Source organism: Sphaeramia orbicularis, chromosome 7 (assembly GCF_902148855.1).
Source record: "Sphaeramia orbicularis chromosome 7, fSphaOr1.1, whole genome shotgun sequence".
NCBI lineage: Eukaryota > Metazoa > Chordata > Actinopteri > Kurtiformes > Apogonidae > Sphaeramia > Sphaeramia orbicularis.
Window position 1 is genome coordinate 29,483,597 of NC_043963.1, and position 24,949 is coordinate 29,508,545.

The window sequence follows — 24,949 nt, forward strand, 5'->3', positions numbered from 1 at the left end:
TTTACTTTGACTAACTATGAATTTTATGAATTCTTTTGCAGCTCATGGTTTCATCGGATGAAATCTCTGTGTCTGTGTCATCCATCCAGTGTTGTTAGGGGCCTTTGCTGGCAAACTGCGTCACCGAGTGGGCGCTGCAGGTATTCACCTCTTCATTTCCATGTTGGGAAGTCAAGCCATGGCACACATGACCTGGAAACCAAAGTGACTGGACTTTTAAATCACCATGGATGTGGAGGGTGATTCTAAATCAGAAGCCCACCCCACACCCAAATACCCCTCTGTGCCCAACTCCCAACGCGAACTGGCCATAAATATGTATGAGGCCATGGGTGATGGGAATGTCAATCTCGAGGACTCCTCTGCAGTAGTGAGAGGTGGGAGCGACCCCAGTGCGTACCCTTCATCATCCAGTTATCAGAAGAATGTGCATCAGAGATTCATCAGGAGAAGTCTGTGGTTCTCGGATGCGGACGAGCAGGCCTTTGAGGCTCCTGAGTGTGATAACAGGAGTAAGGTCCTCAACATAAACCTGCGGACAATAGTTGACAGGACACGAGGGACTAGTTGTGGGATACAGGAGGGTTCTAGTACTGAAAGTCAAGGTGGGCAAAAAGACAGTGCAACAGAAAGTGTCAGTGCTGATGAGGAGAAGGAGAAAGGTGGAGATGCGTTGAATGTTACGTGCAGTGGTAAAAGTGCTATCAAAGCAGCCAGCGAGGAGAATGAGGAGGAGGCAGAGATGAAGGCAGTTTCCACATCTCCAGGGGGAAGGTTCCTCAAATTTGACATTGAGCTAGGAAGAGGGTCATTTAAGACTGTCTACAAAGGCCTGGATACCGAAACTTGGGTGGAAGTTGCCTGGTGTGAATTGCAGGTAAAGTACGAAAGCTGATCTCTAAATATATTTATTTTCCAAACATTAACCATCTTTGTTCTTCTCCTTTTTATGAGAAACTCTCCTGGGTTGGGGGATGCCTAGCTATGACAAGATTCTCTCTGTGTGTTCTTCTCTTTGACGGTGAAGGTTCACACATCATGATAGTATAATGGTGATGTCTACAGGGAGCTGTCAATCAGGTGGAGTCTCACGAGGGGGTCTACTTAAGGTTGCAAATAGGCGTACTCTAAATTACTAAATGGTTTACGCATGGAAATGATTGACAGGCGTGGACATACTGAACACACAGGCACTGAAGTATAGTGATCAGCAGTTCTGCCAACGCACAAGAGAGATTGTCTTGTCTAGCGATACTCAGACACAAGAAAATCACCAGCTTAGACTGTGTGAAGGTATTAACTAATTATTTCCATCCATTGGAGACTGCAGAAGGGATTATTTCTCTCTTGCCCTCTCCCTCTCTCTCCCAGGAGGCTTAAGGGGACTACAGTAGGCATGACTGAACTCCCTCAAAAACTGGAAATCTGTGATAGAAGTTGTTTCTTCTGTGGAATTACAGTGTTGGAGTTTCTTTCAGCAATCTATATTCAGTCGTTTCCCTACAATTTGCCCACCTCATAACATTGTCACACTTAAGTAGAGCCATTGCAGTGGACATTGCAAGAGCTGCTCATACTGTACATTCTCAGCAGTATCTGTATGTTATGATCTGTGCTACTCCTTGCTTCCCTCCCTCTGTGCAACAGGAGGTAGGCAGACAGGAAGCAGCTGAAGTGTGCTGTAACCTGCTGGGAACAGTGTGGCGGCCCTGTGGCCTCAGTGAATACTTTGCCTAAGGTATTGAAAACATGCTGTGTCAGTGACCCGAAAAGACTCAAGAATGCACAAGTAGACTCCTTCATACACTGAAAACAAACCTGCTTGGAATGACTATAACAGCACAAGCCGGTGACACATCTTACTCTTATGATCTTTGGAGATAACACGCCTTTGTCTGGCAGTGAGTAAAAATACAGTTGCAGTGAGAGACCCATGACTTAATTCATATGATGTCATGCACATAGACAGTAGCTGTGAGCAATCCAACATCTCCCTCAACTTAACAGCTGGATTCTGCAGCTGATAGGATGTAGAGCAGGAAGCAATTTACTGTATTTTATTTTTCCCTAGTGACTCATTTTAAAACTCCCTCTAGTGGACAGTCATCAGTCAGTCAGTGATGGATAATAATCATGATACTTCCAGCCCTTTCCTGACTACATTCTTATCTGGTTGTTCCTGTATATTTTTATTTGTGTGACCTGAAATGGCATGCACAAAATATGCAAATATTTGCCTTGATGCAAAAAAAGATAATATTCTTCTAAGCCGTTTAAATACAGCCTAATTTTAAATGATTTACTTTTTATTTTTTAGCCAGTGGTGAACACAGCTTCCTCTTTTCATTACTTTATTCACCTTCTTTAAAAGGTCAACAATGCAAGCTGTTATGCATTTCAAAGTCTTTTTGATCAAAAATGTGATATTTTCTTTTAGGCATGCATCTCCATCCAAGCCTTACAAGCTACTGGCTTGTGGCTTTGTGTACTATGCTCAGAGCTGACTGTAAACAGGCAAGAGGCCATATCTTGCAAACTACAGTACACATTTTCAATACACCACATAGATTTCTAAAGAATGCTCCCAAATCCTGCATAATATTTGCATGATGCCATATATTTTACTCAGAAAGTGCTACAGTCAGAATAAGACCTAATAAGGCCTGACTATTAACATAAATATACTATTACATGACCAGTATCAAATTCAGTATATTTCTCTATTTTGAATAACAGTAGAATATTAGTGTTTCTGTAAACATAGTGTTGCATGAAACCGTTTGGATAAAGAAAATAGCATGGTGGCTGACTGCTTATCTTCACAACACTTTTAGCTTAAGGACTTCATTGAGTGCATTAGAAACATCGACTGAGACTTTGCATGCTTCACTCAATAAGATCTGAGAGGCCTTTCTTCAGATGACCAGAACCACTTGTATGTTTATTAATTATCTGTTATAATGTGTTATTAGAAGTGTCAAATTGATTTAGGTAAGAAAAGTTGAAATATAATTTAATGCGATGACATGATGTGCATGTGTTTATAAAGCTGCGAGAAATTTGATTTTACTTTTGTAATAGTTTGTATTTAGTCTGTAAGTTGACAGATAATAGGGATAGTAGTAGTGCAAGTACCATCTTGTCTTAAGACTGCAGTCAAACTAGTGTTGGTTTTATCCCTCTGCTATGCGTGTTTACTCTTCAGTGTTGCATGTGGATGATTCCAGCTTTGCTTTGCTTACTGAAAACTTGTGGAAAGACGGGGGAGCTTTCTGGGGAAGATTGAGTGAAAGAGATAGGACTCTGTGATTTTCCACTGTTTTTTCCTTCAGCCAATAGTCACATGGTTTTCTTGCCTCAAAATTTTAATCTGGCCCTGTGTTTATTCTCTGTCTCCTTTCCTCCCCCTGTCTCTCTGTGTCTCACCCCACCCTCGTTCTCTCAAGCCCATCTCCCCCATCTCTCTGTGCCAGGCTGTTGGCATTACACAGATGGCCCTGGCTCAGGCAAGGATGTTAATCTATAAGAAACATGCCTCTTGTTAGTTTTTCCTTTTCAAGAAGTACTTCTGTTGTGTTTCTGTCTTTCTTTTGTTACTTAGTGAAATTTATTTTTTAACCCTGGAAACTTCCTGTTTCTGCCAATTGTTTCTCTGTGGAGATTTTTATCTGCAGTGCACACAGTTCACTTCTGACCTTGTGCAGATTTCTGTGGTGTTTGGCAGTGAGCTTGTTGTTTGATGGATAAAATCTGGTTTTCAGCTTGTGAATGCAAAACTGGAAGTGACACCATGACAGTGATATAAAGCTGCCCGTCTCTGGTAGTTTGGGCATTCCTGAGCCATGGAAACGCAACAACTGACACACTGAGTGACTAGATCATTGTCTTGGTTTTAAAACCAGGTTTTGCAGTACTGGTAGATTAGATTAAGACATGTCATAGGATGATATTGGATTAGATCTGAGTGAAGTAAATGTGTATAGAAATAACAGCAACAACCTTGTCTTGATTGTTCAATTGAAAACAAACTTGGTTACGGTTAATTTGGCATTAAGAAGAACAGGGAAGCAAGGCCAGCCAGATCAACTGGTGATATCTTACAGAATCTTATTAGTACCTCTGTCTTCAGGCATGCCTTAGCTACCATGTCACTCAGCCAACTGAAGACGCTGAGGGAAGAAAGACAAGCCTGTCTGAGCTGTAGCAATGTGTCCTGTGGTAAATTTCCAACAGGTTTGTTGGAGAAGGTCATGTTTGTGGAATCCGCATGTGTGACTTATGCATTTAGCAAAAATACCATCTCAAGATTCCTTGTCAGTATAGATATTGTGTTTACTGTCTCTGCCTCTCCCACCCTCAGGTGGCTATAGAAGGGGAAGACCTTAGAGTAACTGTTAAACCAGCTCCAGTCTCTGCTGTTCAGATTGTGGTTTGCAAAAAAAGAAGAAAATCTCTGTCTTTGTATAAGTTAAAATGTGTGGAAGAAAGGGCTTTAACATGAACAAGTGATCTAAATAACACTCATTTTACATTACTACAAGAGGCCAATATCAGATTTGTGGTGTTAATAATGCTTATAAAAGACTTCTGTGACGTTGATGAGGATCTCAGTGTACATGCTGTTTGTATATGCACCATATGGCAAATACAGGCACTGGCATAAAGAAACAGGTGTCGTATGTGACACTTGACAGCAGCAGCATCATGAAATTGCTTACGCCTGTATTCAATTTTATTTGGTCACCAGCATTTTTTCATATGCGTACATTCATGCACTCCAATCTAGAACTGATAAAGAATTGGCTAAATAACCTTTAAACTACGTCTTCTCTCCCCCAGTAATATAAAGTGTCACAACAGCTCATTAGAACCAGTAATCCCTGAGGAATTTAAGAAGGTTATGTGTATGAAGGAGCACTTCTGTATTCTGTTAAGGCCTCCTTCTTAGGTGCTGTGGTATTTTAAATGCACACTCACGTTGACCCGTACATCCTAAAGCCATTTACATCACGCATGTAAAAAAGCCCACTATGAAATGTGCAACTCAAATTTGTACAATAAACTACATGCTTATTTTGATTCCTCATTCTCAGTCATTTATTATTTATTCAGTTTTGGGTAATACTTAATTTTAAGATGATGAGGTGTGTGTGGGTATGTAGGTGTATGTATATGTATTAATATATACTGGTTTTTAGATGAATGTGGCATCAAAACTGAGATTGAGTACATTTGTAGTTTTCTGCTTTAGTTAGTGAAAAAATATTTTCTATCTCCCACTCTGCTAGTAGGCCATGCTTGTGTTTTTTTTTGTTTTGTTTTTTTACCATTTTTCTAAAATGCATTAAATCAAATGTTCAAGTTTTGCATTGAATATACTGTCGGAATTAAGAAGCACCACCTGAAACACCACCTGTTTTATCTTTATTCCTTTTGCTGCAGTCGGCCTACATTTTCCTTCTGTCACATATGACGAATTACCCCATTAAGTACCACATCTTGTTCCCAACAACAAACTAACAAGTGAGCTGTGGAAGTGGCAAGCCAGCATCCTACCAAATATATCCTTTTATTTTTGGATAACACGACTTTGCCATGATTGTTGCAGTTTAAAAACAGCTTCATTTTCAAATAAACAAATAATAATAATGATTTTTGAGCTGTGATAGAAGGGAATGACATGTAACAAAGGTGACTTGGATAAGAAATTGTCACTAGTGTTGCAGGATTTGGTGAAAGTTATATTACGATTATGGTGGGAAATTACATAGATTAATAATTTTCAAGTTTGTAATTCTATAATAAGTCAAACACAGAAATGGAAACTAGTAATATCTTACAAAAAGAAGTTCACTTTACTTGCTTTCACTGTACCTTTCTAACTTTCTCTGCTCACTATCCTGAGATCCAAACAGTTATAGCAAAGGCTGTGTTTTTTTGGTTGTTTTTAAAGCTCTTTCACCATTTACTGTGATAGTGTGGTATGTGGGTTGATATTGCATTTCACTTAATTGTGCAGTCCTATTGCTTTACAAACTAGTAATATTCAGAGATAAAATTGGATATTTCAAGATATGTATATATTTTTATCTGATGAATAAATTTACGTTGCTCTTTTGGCCCAGATGCCATCTATTCCTGCTCTGTGGTCTCAAGGTGTGCCCTGCTCAACTCTGATCTGATAGTTACATATTTTAAGTAATAGGCCATCAACAATGAAGTGAGCAAAAATAAAATGAATACATTCACGAGTATTTATCATTCATAAGAGATAATTCTAATCTAAAAGTTTACACCAAGATTAAAATTTTAAGTTCAAACATATATTTCATCCAAATACTGATTTTCTGATCAGTCCTAAAAAATTATATTGCTCGATTCCTATTTTTTTTAGTATTCTCAATGCAAGATGTGATGAACTGGCGATATATCCAGGGTGTACCCCGCCTTTGCCCATAGGTAGCTGGGATAGGCTCCAGCACCCTTGCGACCCTCTTGATAAAGCAGTTCAGAAGATGACTCCATGCAGGAAAATCCTTTTTGTGTTTTGCCTGTGTGGTCATGTTTAGTCTGGGGCAGGATATTATGCTGAATCAAGGCTGTCTCTCTGGCGCTTTGCCCCCACACTGCAGGGGCTGCTAAAATGGTCAGGGGAGGCTGTTGGCGAGGGTGTTCAGTTCATCTCCACTCGACTCTACTTTGTCTCAGCTCCAACCCTCATCATCAGTGATATGGGAAAAGGGTTACATGTGTGAGACTGCCCAGTCTGTACACACTTTCTGGCTTGCACCAGTCTAAGCTGGCGTCATTAGGTTTTCGTCATTTACTGGGGCAATGCACGCATTTGTGAATATTTGTCTCAGGTTCAGAGCAGATGGCCAAATTTGCCACCCTGGGTATCATAGCACCACAGCTATTCATAGCTAAATGTATTAGCTCCTTGCTGTTTGTTACAATGGTTCCAAGTATTTGTGTGTTACGATTAAGTGTGGATGATTAATGTCTATGTGCCAGTGTGTCAAGGATGTCACCACCAGCTGTTGTACCTCAGGTACTACTGAATACGCAGGTTAATTTTGTTGCTCATTCGCTGTGGAGCCTCATCATTTTGAAATGGAAAATAGCGACCTATTTCACTTTTGGCTATAAAACTGTAAACTTTTAGTTATTAGAAGAAAGTACATGATACAAGCCATTATTTTTGATAAATCAACTGATTCTTCCAGCAAAAGGAATCATCAAGGAGACAGCAGAGTCTGAGAGGATGTGATATGGGCCTTTGACTGCTTTTTCAGGTGGTTTTCTATTTAAGCAGAACTATTAATGTTACTGCAAAAACAATAGGGCCATTGCATAATCACCACTGGCCTTTGGAAGAAGCAGTGTGTAATGAGATTTTTTTTTTCTTTCTGTGTCAAAGAACAGCTTTTTTTTGTCAGTGGACACATTCAGTCTGTGGCCTGAAAGAGGTTTATAGGAGTTTTGTGTACTGTAATCCTTGTTGGCCAACTCAGTCACACAGTTGGACAGCCGTGCAACAAACATGAGTTTTTCATCACAGTCTACAGGTCACATTAGTCATGAGTGGAGCTGTGACATAATACTTTTTTATGCATATCTATCTGTCTGGACATAGCATCCTCTTTATAGCTTCCTCTTATCTCTTCCTCCTTGTATTTCACACCTTAGTCCCAGTACATACCAACAGAATAGCAGTCACTTGGTCATAGGCTATTTTAACAGCATTGTTGTTGTGCTAACGCAGTACCTCAGCAGTTTGGGGTTTTTTTGGCTCTTGGCATGTTCTGCTGGAGAATCCTCCTGTCTCTCAGGCTCCTCCATGATAAAGAGAGGATGTTCAGTATGCTCTTTTTTTTTTTTTTTTTTTTTTTTTTTTTTTTTTTTAGCCATTTTTCTTAGCCTTTCAGCAGTCTCACCAGCTCTCCCTAATTTAAAATATTTTACTCACCTCTACTTGCCAGCCTAGTGTGCCAGTTTTTCAGAGCTTGCATGTCAACCTGCTGTAAGGGAGTGCTGCAACACTGAAATAAGGATAATGGAGTGACCAGTATAGCTGATGGGCAAACTCTCCTGCAGGCCTCCTGACTGTTGGGGCACAGTTCATCCCAGAGAGGACTGCTGTGTCATTGTGCTTATTGCACTGGGTTTTGTTGCATCTGCAAAGAATGTAGTGTGGCCAAATACTGTACTTTAACATACTTCCTTCAATCTGAAAAGTTAGGCTCGTGTTACATGGTTTGAAGCATCCTCACTCACTAAGTGCACAACATGGTGTTTTGACCTCTGCCGGAGCACAGATGGTAAAAAGCTACTCTGCATGGATCAATAAAGCATCACATTATTACTGTGATTGAACTTAAGCTATTCATTGCAGTAAAGCTGTACTATTGCCTTGTTGCTCTGTTTCATAGTGGCTGTGTATATGTTGAGCATCATTTATTTACCTCCATATAATGGTTCATTCAAATCTGTTTTCAACACCATGGACATCCTGAATATTTACTTAAGTAAATCTCCTTAGCCAAGTGTTGTGACACAGTTCATGAACTCTGGGTTAAGCCGGTGTCGAGGTTTCGTAGAAGAGGAAGTTGACAAGTTGTTTTACAGTGAAATCCTTGTCACATTGTTGTTGGGTTTTTTTGTCCCCAAATGTGGCTAATCAGCTCTGGATAAGTGCAAGTCATTTGAGGAAAGGGAACGTTGTTGGAGCACAAAGCTGTCTATGAAAAAGCCCAAGCCGACATAGATTTTTTTAAAAACATTATATCATTAGCTGCCATAATAAGGACTTTAGCTGAAATCACTTTCACTGCTAATAAAGCTCCTTTCCTGGGTTTTACAAACTTACAGATTTGAAAGGTTTGAATATTAGATTGAAACCTTTGTTAGTTCCATTAAGTGACTTGTGGGGACTGCAAGAATGAGAATTTCCACATGATAGACTCTATGGTGTTGGTGTTAGTTTACGACTCAACCCTCAGTCTTTCTTGTTTTTCTCTATGGAAATTGTGTGGTTGAAATGTTATGTCATATATAGTTAGTACCAACTTTTCTTATTTAAGATGGGATAGAAGAGCAGCATGATAAAGTTTTTCCAGTATCGCTACTGTGATCAACATTTTATGGTAAATTGGTGCAGTACAAAGTGCTTACTGTGCTTACCTGTTCCAAATTCTGCAGAAATGTGTGTCTGTATCTTTCATGTTAAAGGCTGTCATTAGATTAGTCACACACTTATTTTCCAGTATCTAATTTCAGGTATGAGATGTGGAAAAGTACATGTTGACAAATGTAATCTCTCAGTTCTTTTATACTTAAAAGGCAAATTTGTGCATGATGCTATGTTTGTGTGAGTTCTATTAGAACTTTGGTAACACACAGTCTAGGGTTCATCTTAAACTGTTTTAGAGAGAACTTTAAGGATGGGTATCATTAAGAATTTGTCAATACTACCACAAATGACACCGTTTATTTGTCTGGTGTGTAAACAGTATTCTTTTCCATTCTTTTTTCAGACTGGGGTTAGGGTTACTGTTCAAATTGTGAACTGAATTATTTTCTTTATCTTCTCATTTGTACCATAGGCCAGGGACGGACTGGGGCAAAAAAGTGGCCTGAGAATTTGTACCTGACCAGTCCAGTCTCCAGGGGGCGTGAATGGGGTGGTAGTGGTCAGCCGAAAAAGATGTCATGTCCCATTAAACATTGATATTATTTAAGTTTATTTAACACAAATCAGACCACAACAAAATAACTACGGTGCATGTTTGACACACAAACCCTAGGCTTTTCGCTTGTGTAATTCTAACAGATGTGAGCAGAACATCAAGTTCCCAAAAAGCAATAATATTTTACCAAAATGCATAATTATGTCTCTGGAAAACCCTTTGATGGGATAATGACACATCCTTGCACCCAAGGTCTGATTATAACAAATGATAAATAATTTTAATGTTACTATTTACAAGATGAATAAGTCACACAATAATGAATAATACACATAACAATAACGATACACATAATAATAATAATAATAATAGTAATAATAATAATACACATAATTCTGAACATGCCACTGCACATGCGGCAGAACATTTCAGTTATTTTTTGGCATTTGGCAGCATCTGCCAACATTGCTTGTCTCTTTTTCTCTCTGATTTTTTCCGCACCTCCTTTTTGTTTGTTTTGTTTTTATCTGTCAGTCACGTGCCCGACTGATGGATTGAGAAGATGAGACCATGACTCTTGGCTGCGATTGGCTGAAACAGCCCAAATGCTAAGTGAAAGGGGGAAAGGGCTGTGACACACCCACGTGGACCAAAATTATCTGGCCTGTCACTTGTGAAACTAGCCTATAAAACACTGGAAACCATATTAAAGGCCGGCCGCCGGCCCAACTGCGCCAATACTCACCCTGTTGTGGGCCGTCTAGGTATTGGCAACAGCAGTTTGTTTTTTTTTTCCCTCTCACTGTCTGCACCAGCCCACTGACCCAGTAGCCCACCAAAACACTCCTGGTACTCCCGAAGGCCTGCTGCCCCTGGTATAGGCCTATACCATTAATTTATAAATAATATTATTCAGTAGCAAAGTGCTACAGCATTATTTTGAACTAATCACTATCATAGTGTAATACTGTTACGATAGTGGTAATGAAACAAATATAAATAATTTTCTGTTGGACAGTAGTTTGTCACTTCTGCAGCCTCCACATCTATACATCTTCCTTCTCTGCATCTATGAATGACACATCTGATGATGTTCTGATGATTTGAAATGAAGTTTATGAACAGACCCATATTGAAGTTCCAGGCTGCACCAGTACATACGGTTACCTGTGGATAACATAAACAGGGTAGGCAGATTAGCTAAGATTAACACATTAAACTGTGCATTTTTCTGCTTGTACTTGGCTTAAAATAGATTTTGTGACGCATAGCACATGTTTTCAAGATTTATTGCATGTGTGTCATTAGATGAGGTGATGACTCTTCCATTTATTTCTCCATGTGCAACAAAGCTGACCCTGCCCCTCAGAGACCTGATACCAGGTCTCTCATTCGGATTGAACATTGCAAAAATGCATCTCAGACAAATATCCTATAAATGGAGTTAGTGAGAAAAATTTGCTAAACAACTTATTTTACTGTAATATATAGGAAATCAATTTTTCTGTCTCCTGTACTGTTAGTAAAAACGATAACATCTGAGCTATGAATATATGGCCCGTTTCATACTTGGTTTTGTTAGCCATCCCTAAAAAATATCTCCTGTTCATGAGTGTCAGCCTGGTTGGGATGTGTCTCTTAGATTGATGCTCCAATGGGGTGGCCATCTTCAACAGCTCCACAGCTTCTAACCTCACTGGAAGCTGTCGGTTTCTATTAGTGGCTAATCAATAGTAGGCACTCATTCTGCTATAGGCCCCTTAATCCCTCTGGCACGTCACTACTTTTTTTATCAAGCAAAAAGTGCAATTACTGCAGAAAACATCGGCTGTGTCATTCTGTTGTCAGTGAAACTGTTTTTTGCTTTCCCTCTCAAAACACCAAGTGCCTGTACACTGAGTCTGTACCTTCTGTGTGTGCAGTGTTTAGGGTTGTTTTTACCTCCTCCTCGAGACTGGCCTTCTAATTTAATTGTAGATGTTTTGACATGCTTACAAAGCTCTTGCTATGTATAGTATCTCTGTATTTTGAGAATTTTATCCATTGAAGAGGTTCTACCTGAAGGGTGCTAAGTCTCTGATGGATTGTTTGGCATTTTGAGTGTTTTGTCTACTCTCTGCATGAGTTTGATTTGCTAGTAATCAAGCTTGATTAACAGTTCTCGTAACACGGGCTAACCTCCAAGATTAGTTTCTCTGAAAATGGGCCATGTCATATTTCTTAGGAACCTGCAGCTTTGGAAATAATTAATTAGTCCCCCTTTGATTTTCTGTAACAATTCAGTGTACTAGTCCTTCAGCATGTCCTTTTTGTCTTTTTTTTTTGCATTATGAATCATCTCAAGATGTTTTTACATATCAGATGTTTATAATTTAGTGGTTACTTGCTATTGAGAAAGTTGGGATTTTGTTGTCATTAAAGTTTTTGTTGTACTCCATGTCCTGACACAGAAGCTCAGAAAAGTGGCTTCACTTTTTTACGTAACAGGGAATCACATCAGGTCAACTACCATATATTAATATTTTTATTTCATCTTTTCATTTGAATTGAGAAGAGATTCTGGCACTCTTTGGTATGATTTCAGCTGCTGCATCCTTAATTCTAATACTAATAATGGAATAATGCATTTTCTTTTTCTTTTGACAGATTTTTGGTCTCCCATTTTCAGACAAGAAAAGCTTGATGGCTTTACAATTCATTGTACAATGAGTTAACTTAAGGATATAAAGTTGAGGATAATACTGGAGGCTTCCTGTTGTTCTATAGGAGCAGTGGGTTGTTTATCTGTCCATATTTTGGTCAAAATCCTGAACTGAACTGATAGTCATCCCTCATCTATAGAGTACCTTTCTTTATAAATAGACAGTACAGATACAATCATGTGACATCAGACCACTAACTTGATTTGAACACATAGTTTTGCAATTTCATGTTACATTAGCCTGCTAAGTTCCCATGACCAATGTTTTAATATATCACCTGGTCCCTTAGAGCGCAGAGGCCTACTGTTTTGTTAAGTATGTTACTGTATGAGCTCTCTGGACTGTGGGACTAATACAGTCACAGAGGTAGTGGGTGGCAGCAGAGTGGAGCACAGGTTTATAGATTGCTTCCTGGTAATGTCACAATCTATTTTTCTGTCCCTGCTGCCTGTTGTCTTGGTTATGTGTGTGTTTAACCTTGGCTGGGCGGCTCCACACTCCCATGGCCATCTGAGCAGGTTTCCAATCAAATGCACAGCACAGTCTTGATGGCATTCTGAGAACATATACGCACAGCAACACTAGATGATCTATTTGAGGCAGTGCTAGGATTTGAGATGTAATAATGAGTCATACTTGTTAAAAGCTCACATCCCTCGCACTAAATATGAAGTGTTGAGCAACAAGTCTCATTCATCTATGCTTGTGTAATGTGCTTTATCACATATTGTGATTGACGTGTGTGTATCTGTGTGTGTGTGGATGGGTGTTTTTTGGAGTGACAGTTTGGGTGTCTCAGCGTGCATATGTATGTCTGTGTCTTTCGCCATGCTGTGCACAACACCTCTGAGCCTACATGTGGCTTCTGAATTATGCAGAAGTGCCAGTGTCTGCTGTGAGCAAAACAGAAATGGGAGAGCAAATGGAGGTGTGTCGGGAGTGTGATTGGGATTTGGGGAGCATTTGTGGAGGGGTTATTGAGGAAAGCAGCTGGATTCATGAAAGATGAAAGCCTGAAGCAACAAATAAGTGATGTCTGTCAGATGAAAGGGCAAAGATGTCAAACTCATTTATTTTATTCAACTTGTGTCTGAGGTAAAACTTAGTCCACGTGCTCCTCTTGTGCAGCAAGGAGCATTTAGGGATAACCCAGCCAAACTTGGGCGGCCCCAGCCTTCTATTGCTCAGCTCGCCTCAGTAGAAAGGGTTCTCTGCAGAACTGAATTATTCATGGACGTTAGAGGAGTGCAGTGAAAATCCCCACCCCCCCCACACACTTGCACACACAACCTGACGTGCAACATTCGCACACACATTTCATGCTTCATCACCATATCACTCCATTCCTCAGCACATTGCATCACAGGGCATCTTTAGGTGTATTTTAGGTATTAAATTACTTTTGTCTCGAGCAGAGTTTACTTTTGAATAATTGAATAGATTATATCTCGCAAGGATGTGTTCGTTACATTCCGTCAGTGTCGTCTCTGTAATGGGTGGGGCAGTGCTTCATGACTATGCTCTGTGCTGACTGAGTGTACGTGTGTTTGTTACGTAAGCCTTAGCTGCTGTGGTTAAAGAAATTGCAGTGAAAAGAAAGCTCCGATGCTGGTGGGAGCCAAGCTCTTTATAGAGTGGGGTCAGCCTTCATAGAAAGTTGGATGAGGAAGGAATCAAGTGGGGTGGATTAACAGAGATATGGTTCTGTGTAGACGAGGGATGTGTGGTGATGAAAAAGGGAGTGGTAGGTGTAAGGGGTGCAGAGATTGCAGATATGGGGGAGGGGGAAGAAGAGCAAAAGGTAGTGGATGAGAGTGAGCATGCAAGTGAAGTAGATAGAGAAGGAGATCGATGGCATGTAGCTGCAATGTGTGGTGGGTGTGACCATGTTGGTGTTTTCCCCTGACCCACTGTGGTTTATCACCCTTTTATGTCTCTTTAACACAGCCATTTTTTTAAAGACCTTAATGTTGTTATTGCTTGAGAAAGCAAGTACATACTCAAACATGCTGTTAACTCTCAGAGCTTTGGTACCACATATGGTCCAATTAGATGTCTGTACAACTCAGCGATGAACATTGATGTCTTCCTTACTCTGCCTTCCCTATGTGGTCAGGCTTAATGGATTCAAAAATGCACAGAAAAGCCTCCAAGGTGAAGGCTCTGCCATCTGGTAGCTCAAAAGAAGCCAATATGGTATTATGAGTATATCTAATTGTGGCTTCATATTCACCCTTTATTTTTCCTTTGCTTCTTTCCTATAGGATCGTAAGCTGTCAAAAGTGGAGAGACAGCGCTTTAAGGAGGAGGCAGAGATGTTGAAGGGTCTTCAGCATCCCAACATTGTACGTTTCTATGACTTTTGGGAGTCATCCCTCAAAGGAAAGAAATGTATTGTTTTAGTGACAGAACTCATGACATCAGGAACACTAAAAACGTGAGTACAGAAAATCCACATATGGGAAAGACAATTACTCTGACAAATAACTAAATAGCTTCATATTTTAAAATGCAGTTGCTAATTTATCCACATTTCTTCTTCCAAAGCTATCTCAAGCGTTTCAAGGTGATGAAGCCCAAGGTGCTGAGGAGCTGGTGTCGACAGATCCTGAAAGGCCTACATTTTCTCCATACTAGGACCCCTCCCATCATACATAGGGACCTCAAATGCGATAACATCTTTATCACCGGACCTACTGGCTCAGTCAAGATTGGTGATTTAGGACTGGCGACACTGAAGGCAGCTTCCTTTGCCAAAAGTGTCATTGGTAGGAAACTTGAACATCAACCTGACATATATATTTTTTTATTTGCCCTAGGTAATAGAACAATAGAAAATGTTGCCTTTCTCTCTTCAGGCACCCCAGAGTTCATGGCTCCAGAGATGTATGAGGAGCACTATGATGAGGCAGTTGATGTCTATGCCTTTGGGATGTGTATGCTGGAGATGGCCACCTCAGAATACCCCTACTCCGAGTGTCAAAATGCTGCTCAGATTTACCGCAAAGTTACTAGCGTGAGTATTGATTATTTTACAAACATGGAAAAACATGTAATTAATGATTGTATTAATGATTTTACAAATTATGTTAATTAGGCAAGTTTAGTGTCCTTGATAAAGGATTGTAACATCTGTAGGCTTATTATTACCATGTTTACTATTTCTCCTAGTAAAACAAGTAAGTTCTACATGACAAGATTTCTGAAGTGCAAAGCCTCAAAATGATTGATGATGGTTTGCTTTTTTGCTGAAATAAACAGTAGATGCTTGGAGGAAATGTAGTTTCTTGCTTTCCATAGCCTAGCATTTCTTGGTTGAAGAATTTAATGAGCCATATGGAGTTGCAGAGGGGGTCCAAATCTCCTTTGTTTTTTTAGATAAAGCCTAAAGGCTGTGTTCCACTCCAATTCAATGTCTCTCTTCTAGCAAAGCATTCTGCAAACTGTAGATTAGGAGATCATGCTATACCTCCAGCTTTGAGGAATATTGATTTTCCACTTCTTGGGACTTGGCAGGGTTGGAATTTGAGAGACGACTCTTTAACCTGCTGTTTAAGAAGCAATGCTCTCTATATCCACATTAATGGTCAGAGAGCATCAGTGCAGCTGTCTGTAGATATCCTTGTCTTCACTGTTACTGTATGTATATTAGACTATCCTGCAGGGACTACTGCAGGATATTAATAGGAGATTGATCAAAGGAAACCCTCTTAGGTTTATACTGCTTCTTCTTTTCTTACAGCATCTAGAGAATGTATGCACATTATCATATGGATGCAGAAATCGCCAATTTTTTTTTTTTTTTTTTTTTTACACCAGTGATAATGCTGAGCACAGAAAATAAATGAGCAAAATGTCACTGCTATAAAACTTTTTATTTAGTTGGCTAAAAACATGGAGTCTTACCAAAAGTGCAACTGTTATGAAACTCTAAACAAAATTTACACAGCAAGAATAAGAATGGAATTATCCCTGGAAACTTCTCACATAACTTCTTGTGTAACCCATGTAACCAATGCAAACAACTGTGTTCTATTTGTAGTTTAGAAACAAGACAATAAAACACCTGATGGCCATGACCAAGGATGTAAGGATATGAGTGCCCTATTATCTATAGTTTGATGCATTTGTCTTTACTGTTCTGTATCAGTTATACTAAGCATACAGAAGATATTGATAGAATTTTCTAAGTATCTTTTTTGCATGCGTTTTATGGTTTTGCCCCACAAAAAAAATCAGCAGCAGAATTCATTGCAGTCAGAGTGGCAAAAGCTGCCATTCTCTGTCAAAGTCAGCAAGCCCTCAGTGGGTGACAGTGCCACTCAAAAGATAAAATTCAGGGTGTCACTTTGAGTGTTACGTAAAAAAAAAAAATCACCACCAATGCCTCTTTCCTTTTATTTTCAGAATCAATGTGTTCTAATCAAGATGGCCTCTCCTGGCATGTCCTCGTCATTGTTTATGTTTCCTTTTTCCTCAGGGAGTAAAACCGGCCAGCTACAACAAGGTCATGGATCCTGAAATCAAGGAGATTATTGGGGAGTGTATCTGCCAAAAGAAAGAGGAGCGGTGAGTGACTGAGCTTGATATTGTCCAGTGTCCAACCAGTAAGGTCTGCAAGGTGCCCTGTCATCCTTCATGCCCTGTCTCGCCTCCCCTGCTTCATTGCTCTGGTGCTGACAGTTGGGCTCTCAGCAGCATTGCAGCTTTCCTCTATATCTGCAGGGTGTCTTTCAGTTCAGTTATATAATGAGGTTGTGTACAGGGGAGAAAATAACCCTTAATAAGGTCTCTGTGGCTTTTTTATGGTCGAAGCAGTTTTTGTTGAAGCATGAATGCTAACAGAGTGGCTTTGTCCTTTAGGCAACATACAGGTTACACTCTGCTGTGTAGTTTTATACTTTTCATGATTTTACATGCAAAAAAACAAAACAAGAAAAGATGTGTAACACAACACACTTGTATTGCTCTTCTCTGTTTGGTTTATCAGCTACACCATCAAAGACCTGTTGAACCATGCCTTCTTTGCTGAGGACACAGGCGTTAGGGTGGAGCTAGCTGAGGAGGATGATGGGAAAAAGGTTTCAATAGCCCTGAAACTGTGGGTAGAAGACCACAAGAAGTTAAAAGGGAAATACAAGGAGAGTGGAGCCATCGAGTTTACTTTTGACTTGGAAAAGGAGGTCCCTGAAGTTGTGGCACAAGAGATGGTGAGTGAATAATTAGTCAGAAAAGACTTATTAATACATTTTATTCATGGTATTGAGATTTACTGCATCTATATAAATCTTAACCTAATTTAATTATTTTTGCACATTGAGCCCACCATACAATGAGACATAGTCAACATATTTCGAAACCTATCTCATCATTTCCAAGTTTAAATGTTTGCATGTTGTATATGTATAATTGGCTCTCATTTGCAGTGTGTTTTAACCTCTGGCACCATTTGCATCTCATTGGCATTGGAGAATGTACCCTTAAGTGATTGTTGTTTTCCTTTTGCTGTTTTTTGTTTACATGGTTTTCTTGAGTGCACATGATGATCAGATAAGGCATCCACAGCACAGAACCCGAGTTTTTTTTTTTTTTTTTTCCCTCCATGTGGGAGCTACAATATAATAAAGCCCTGAAGGCTTAATATCACTGTTCTAGCTTTCTGTTGTATAGAAAAACACAACCCACATTAAATTAGAATGAAAATAACCACACGTCTACTTACCTATTGAACCACTTGAGGCTGACTTTGTACCCCCCTCTGACATTTCCCATCCTTATACTCTGCTAGGGATGGGAATTAATAATATTTTGTTGTTTTTGATAAGCAGGGCCATTATTGATTCTGGTGGTTCGGTTTTCCTTATCCGTAAGTTTTTTTTTTGCCCTAAACATGTTGTCAGTGTCAACATAGCTGTTTTTTTACTGTTGAATGATAATTTTACAAATATTACAGGTAGTACTGTTATCTGTTCTTTGTGGAACTAAGCCACTCTTTGGACATGCTCCACCTCTTGATTTCTTCTTGGTGCAAGTTGAGGTTGATTTTTATTGTTTTGCAATGTGCAACATTGATTAAAAACAAGTTGACATTGATAAAAGATAACTGATTAGCTTGGAGACATAAAGTTTTGATTCTAGCCATTTCTAGTTCAGAGCTGGTTCTAGATTCCCAGCTGTTAAGTCCTTGCCAGGAGGAGTATATGTGTATGACTCTGTACTTTTAATTTGTCATTGTAAATCTAGGTATTTTCAGCCTTTATTATTTAACATTCTTAATTATGAATGAGCAACATACATTGTCTGGTTCTCATTGAAATTTCTCATTGTACAGTACAGAAAATTGTACAGTGTTTCCCAGAATTCATTATTCCCACACAATTAAAGAGAACTTTTATTCACCCAACCAAGTGATACAGTTAGCTGCATTTTGATAACCTGCTTTTCTGTCCTCCGATTTTTGGCTATTTTATTCATTTTCTTCCATTCCTCTTTCTGCTCTCTACATGTTTCTGAACTTTATCATTTGCTCTGTTTGCTTCATTTGTCTTTGGCTGTTTTGGCCTCATTTCAGCAGTGGTTGCATTTTAATAGACCATATGTTAAATGTGCTCCTTATGCACCTGAGTGATTTCTTTGCAGGCAAGCAATTGACAATCATGGTTTATTTCATTATTAATAGATCTGGATCTGTCAGTTTAAATAGACTTTATTTTTTGTATTTGGGTTTTGAGATCTGGACTATTTTGGGGATTATATATAAGATGGATTGGCTTTGTGCATTGTGTCTCCATCTTAATTTGCAGATGTTGGGAGTCCAGACTGCCCTGTTGAACAGTGAGCTCAGCTGCTGACAAGGGAATAGTTCCCCACTGGTCTGATCCCCTTAAAATAGATTCCTTTTCCTTCCTTTTGTTGGTCTTTCTCTTTCTCGCTCGCTTTCTCTCTCTCTCTCTCAATCTTGCACCCTCCCTTCTCTCACATGCTTATTGCTAAAAATATCCTAGAAGTCATGCTCTTCCCCTTTCTTTGTCAGGTGGAGTCTGGCTTCTTCCACGAGAGTGATGCTAAGACTGTGGGAAAGTCGATCAGGGATCGTGTGGCACTGATCAAATGGAGGAGAGAGAGAACTGTGTCTGCTGCAGTTCCACTGGATCAGAGTGAAGGAGGCCACAGGGTTCAGATGACCCCATCTCAGGGCATCTCTGCTGGGGTTGCACATGTAGGACAGCCCCTTTTGCCTGATTCAGAAGACCCAGAGGCAGACCAGCACAGGCTGCGGAACCTACCAACCAGTGCTACATCAGTGACATGTAAGATATTCTGTCCCCTCACCAAATAACACACATCTTTATTCTTTTGGTTTTTTTAAGCTCATGATTTGTGCATGTGTCTCTGCAGCCGACGGCACACTTGACAGTGGCACAGGCTCTACTGTGTACTCAGATTCACATAGCAGCCAACAGAGTGTCCTCTACCAGTCCCTGTTGGAGCCTATCACTATGGCAACACAGCAGGTCTGTATTGGGGGCACACACCCAAACCGAATATGAACATTCAGATTTATTAAAATGTATACTTTTCACAAGCAGTCAGTGTTCCTGTGTCTGGTGCACCAGACAAAAGGTATTTGTCTGTACAAATAAAATGTCACTTAAACATTCAACACGTCCTGATTGTGTTCACATGTGCATCAGTGTCCTGGTTATTCCAGGTCTGATCATAAATCGGGTATCTGGGTGTTCATATCCCTATATATAATCAAAATTACAAGTGTCCTGGGACCTGATTACTCTTTTTTTAATTACAATACCAACAACTGCTGAGTATATTTACATTTTTGTGTTTCTGTTATGTCATTTGGCTGAATTTATGCCTGTAGAAGCAGCTGACAGCAGTTTCTCTTTTGGTCTGTTCTACCTAGCATGATCTGTTTTTTTTTTTTTCACGAGGATAAGCACTTATCAGTTACTCTAAAATTGGGATTGGATGTATAGATGAACAAACAGAATGCTTTTGTATGTGTGATCATTGCCAGAACACTCAAATCTATGTAAACACACCCATATACGTCTTTGACATGTGAACATGAATCTTCATCATCACCACATTGCAGTAGCCCTTACAGTATCGATATAAGCACTGTGTGTTCTTGCAAACTATCTTTTTTACAACCATCATCTCACCTTACAGTTTTATGTTCTTTATTTTTGTTTATTATTTTTTGCCTTTTGGGTATCAGCTTGATCAGTGCCAGGGACCTCTTCTGACAACAGCTCGTCCTCACTCGTGTGAGAAAGGTGAAGTGTGGAAGCCAACGCTGAACCCAGAGCTCAGGACTCATTTGGGAGCAGCAGCCCGGAGAGGAAGTGCCCCTGTTATTGACACTCATAGGGCAAACCACATTGCTCAACTCCATGCCCTCATTAAGTCTCAGAGATCAATCAGTCCTACCCCCAGAGTATCAGAGTGCCAGTCTGAGCTCAGCCCCACAGAGGTTTGCTCAGAGACTAAGGATGGGTTCCTTTCCCAGAGTTCACTCCCAGTGTTACAGGTCACCCCTTTTTCTTCACCTTCTGAATTCCGTCGCCTCAGTGACACCTGCATCGACTCTACTAAGGAAAATTTGGTAGGACGTGCACCAAGTGGACGCAGACACTCTGACTTAAGCAGTCTTATAAATCTTGCCTCTCATCACAACCATTTATTTGCCATGCAAAGAGGACACATGTGCCAAGCCTGCCTTGCTTTGATTCATCTGAAGACACGTGAAGTCAGTAACCGCCACACCTCTGTTTTGCCAACACATCTTTGTCCATGTGACCTGAGACACACCTTGTCTACAGGTGGTATAACATCCTCCCCTGGATATGGGGTGAACCCCTGTTCAGATTTCTCATTACTGCAGAAGTCACTGTACAATATAATTAGCCGCAAAGGAGCCCCGTGTCACATTACACCCACCCAGACCTCGCTGGTGCACCCCTCAGTTGCTCATAGGCCAGGCCGAAGTGATGGAGACGGGAGCCTGAAGAGGCATCTTCTGAGTGGCAGTTCAGTTGGGGACCAAGAAACCCTCCAGGACTGCATGAATAGATGCGGTGCTCAAGAGCAGCAAGTTACCAGGGCTGTCGGAGTGGTAGGTCACTAGATCAATAGCTGACAAGTCCCTTTAGTTGACTAAATGGGGTCTTCGCCTGCTTACCTAATTTCTCCCAATTAGTAGGAAGTTCAGCATTAATCTGCATGGAGATGGCCTGAACTTCTCTTTGCTGTCTAAGTCTTGCTGCCTACATAGGCCTCCAGAGCTGACCATCTTCCTAAAAATCACAAGCTCGCTCCTGTTGTAAGACGGTGGCACAGTCTCTAACAGATCACATTCTTCCTGCTGATTAACCTTAACCAATCCTTCTAGAACTGACCCAGGCCTTAACATCTTCACTTCCTGCTTACCAGCCCAATATCACAACTGTCTTTCTCCGTAGCTTGGCTTATATCCTGAGTAGATGGTGGCTGATTACAGAAGTGGCAGCTGTCTTATCTCCCTCAATTTGTTCCGTTTCTCACTTGCCTCCTTTTTAGCATATACCTGTCACCGTCTGCTTACTGTAAAATCAGATGTTTTATGAAAATGTTTTTATGCCTTATCCTGTCTTTATACTTATCCTGGATGATTTTATGTAATTCTAACACAGTTTACATTTGTAGCATTTTAACCATGACTCAAATTATTCCTAGTCACATTTGTTTATTTCTTATGTTCTTAGGCTAGTTCTGCAGGTCACCAGAATCAGCCATCTGTCCAGGGCCTGCCTTCTTCATCCAACACAGCAGTGCACACACCTCTGCAGTACATCCAGCCTGGACAGAGTTACTCTGCTGTTCCTTATGGTGGCCATTCAAGTGCTGCAGCACCAGCTCCTAACAATATTTGTTCAGTCAACATCCAGCAAACAAATAATGCTGCTAGCTACACCCCTCCTAATGTGCAACAGTGCCCAGCAGTACCCCAACATGTGCAAAGCTACCAAGCGCCAGGTCAACAACAGCAACAGGGAGCAGGACAAAGCTCTTCATTTCCTGTACCGATCCAGCAAACGTGTCAGACTTACATGGCTCCAACACAACAGGTTCAGTCTTCATCAGGATATCCTAATCCTGCTCAGCAACTGAGTGCAGCAGCTAGTCTGACAGTACAGCAGCCAGCACAAAGCTATCCTGTTGCATCTGCAGCACCAACATTGGCAGCCTCAGCTCAGTGTCATCCGGCACAGGCTCCCAGCTCACTGCAGCACGTCCAAGCCACAGTCCAACTGCAGAGTCAGCAGCCTGGCCAGAGCTCATGCACACCAGCACTTAACAGCCAACAGATACCTATTCAGCAAGAGCACCAACAGTCTCCACCACAAAATGCTCAGTCCAGTATTCAACAACAGCAACAAGCTGGGCAAGGCTTAATATCTATTCCGCCTAATCTCCAGCATAGCCAAGAAACTGCATCAACTATACACCAACAAAAGACACAACAGCCTGTCCTGCAAAGCCTGCAGTCTTCTACACGGCAACAAGAACTCACACCAGCTCTGCAACAGCACAGTCAGACATCTCTGCAGCCTCCAGTTCCACAGCAGAGCCAGGATTTATCCCAGACTGCAGTTCAGACTCCTGCTCCCCAGCCCCATCCAACAGCATCCTCGGCTATAAATGTTGCAGCTCCACATCAGAGTTACCCTGCTGCAGGCCTACCTGATGCTGCATCTCAGACCTATGCACATTCCTCCCTCAGTGGGCTGCAGCAGCAGACTGCTCCAGCTCAGAGCCAGTACCTGCCTGCACAGTCTAATGCTGCTTCACAGACTTATGGAGGAGCCAGCCAGTTAGTGACTCCCCAAGGCATTTCAGCTGCTTCCCAGCATAGCCAGGCTGCACACATATCACAACAGGTGAGTGTGTAGTGTCAATAATTCGCACAGTACATTTAGTTAGGTTGCGCACACAGTGCCCCAGTCTTGGATTCTGTTTGTATTCCCTTCTCTGACCCTTCCCTGTTTTCATTTTTCATCAGTTTCAACCCAATCTTTGCTTCGCTGCTTTCCTGAATCAGGTAGAATGACTTTGCCTCCACACAATTTGTTACAGTGGGACTTGGGAGGATCAGACTATGATGTACTTTAATATATAATTGTAAAGCTATTCTCAACTGCGCTTCCAGCTTCATTGTATAGATACTTTGGTTTGTTTGGTTTTGATTTAGTGCTGCTGAATTCAAAACATGTTAGTTAAAAGATAGAATAAACAGAGTTTACATGGATAGAGCGATAATGAAACCATCCCAGGCTTGTTCTGTGCAACATCACAAGATGACCAGGCGTAGAGACAGGATGTATAATGTGAGCTATTCTGATCTTGGTCAATAGCAGGAAATGCAGATTTTCAGAGATGTAACTGGAATCCTTGCCACTGGTTAACTTCCTCTTCCTCTTTTCCTTGCTGTGTGCCATTTTTCTATCTGTAGAATATTGCTGCTGGTCAACACATTTCACAACTAGGACAAGACGGACAGAGCTATGGGCTGAATGTCAAACAGGCAGCTTCCAGTGCACCATCCCAGCCTCTACCTTCTCAGGCTTCTGTCCACCAACAGCTCCAACCTCTGCAGATTTCATCTTCTTTACAAACAACACACCAGTCCCAGGTATCCTCAGTCTGCTTTCACTGCTTTTGTACTTCTTGGCTGTATTTTTTTTCTAGTCTGCTACGATATTTACACACAGTTTTGTTTTGAAGCAAGTTAACATGATGCAAATAATAATCCTCCTATGTATCAACCTTGACCTCTAGATTTTTTGATTTTTCTCTTTTTCATTTTGTCTTTTCCCCAGTTCCCTTCACAGTATCCCACAGTCCAGGTGTTGCCAGCTGTGACTGACTGTGAATCATCTTACCCTCACTGCTCTGTCCCCCACCCTTCAACCTCCTCTTCTCTCAATCCCATTTTCTTGTCTCCTGGCCAAACTCTTCCTGTAACTCCTTCTGTCTCTCCCCTTTCCCCCCTACTCATTGAAAACATTTTCACTCCATCAATTCCGGTTTCACTCATACCATCTCCCACACCTGTGATGGGTAAAGTGGGACCCACTTCTCCTCAGCACCACTCCACCACTGCCATGTTGCAGAGTGTTAGATCTGATGTTTCCATTCCACAACCTACATTTATTTCACCATTACCCACACACCCACTGCACGCACACACTGCCTCGGTCCAGAACACACACCCTCCCAAAAACGGAAGCACTCAGTCCCTGATACAGGTAATTATAAAGGCTGCAGTGGAGTGCAGATGTTTACCAAGAAGGTGTGCTTTGGAATTGGAGTGTTAGTGTGTTTTAAGGGTGGCTGTGGTGAACCTGTGATTCTGATAACCTCTGTCATTGTTTTGATTGTTTTCATCTGTTCTTGAATCACAACAAAGCTTTGATTTTAGTGAAACTGTCCTAAATAATGATAAACAATAATATATGTCAAAGAACTCTGGTATGAGTTGGATGGTGGCCTTCCTGA

The 24,949-nt window shown here is 40.8% G+C and overlaps 1 protein-coding gene across 11 annotated transcripts in view; it reads left to right on the forward strand.

The window, feature by feature from the left end:
• LOC115422168 (serine/threonine-protein kinase WNK2) overlaps positions 1–24,949 on the forward strand; it is a 41,128-nt gene that overhangs the window by 1,221 nt on the left and 14,958 nt on the right. For 5 of the 11 annotated variants that reach the window (XM_030138280.1, XM_030138271.1, XM_030138275.1 and 2 more), the window contains exons 2-14: positions 42–877; positions 14,656–14,828; positions 14,939–15,159; positions 15,250–15,407; positions 16,872–16,960; positions 17,382–17,601; positions 19,425–19,701; positions 19,790–19,905; positions 20,631–21,527; positions 22,156–23,331; positions 23,454–23,492; positions 23,904–24,083; positions 24,271–24,699. In XM_030138280.1, coding sequence (XP_029994140.1) covers positions 227–877; positions 14,656–14,828; positions 14,939–15,159; positions 15,250–15,407; positions 16,872–16,960; positions 17,382–17,601; positions 19,425–19,701; positions 19,790–19,905; positions 20,631–21,527; positions 22,156–23,331; positions 23,454–23,492; positions 23,904–24,083; positions 24,271–24,699 — 4,626 coding nt within the window. In that variant the 5' untranslated portion in view covers positions 42–226. The remainder of the gene's footprint in view (positions 1–41; positions 878–14,655; positions 14,829–14,938; positions 15,160–15,249; positions 15,408–16,871; positions 16,961–17,381; positions 17,602–19,424; positions 19,702–19,789; positions 19,906–20,630; positions 21,528–22,155; positions 23,332–23,453; positions 23,493–23,903; positions 24,084–24,270; positions 24,700–24,949) is intronic. The other 6 variants (XM_030138282.1, XM_030138274.1, XM_030138279.1 and 3 more) reach the window with 4 other exon arrangements.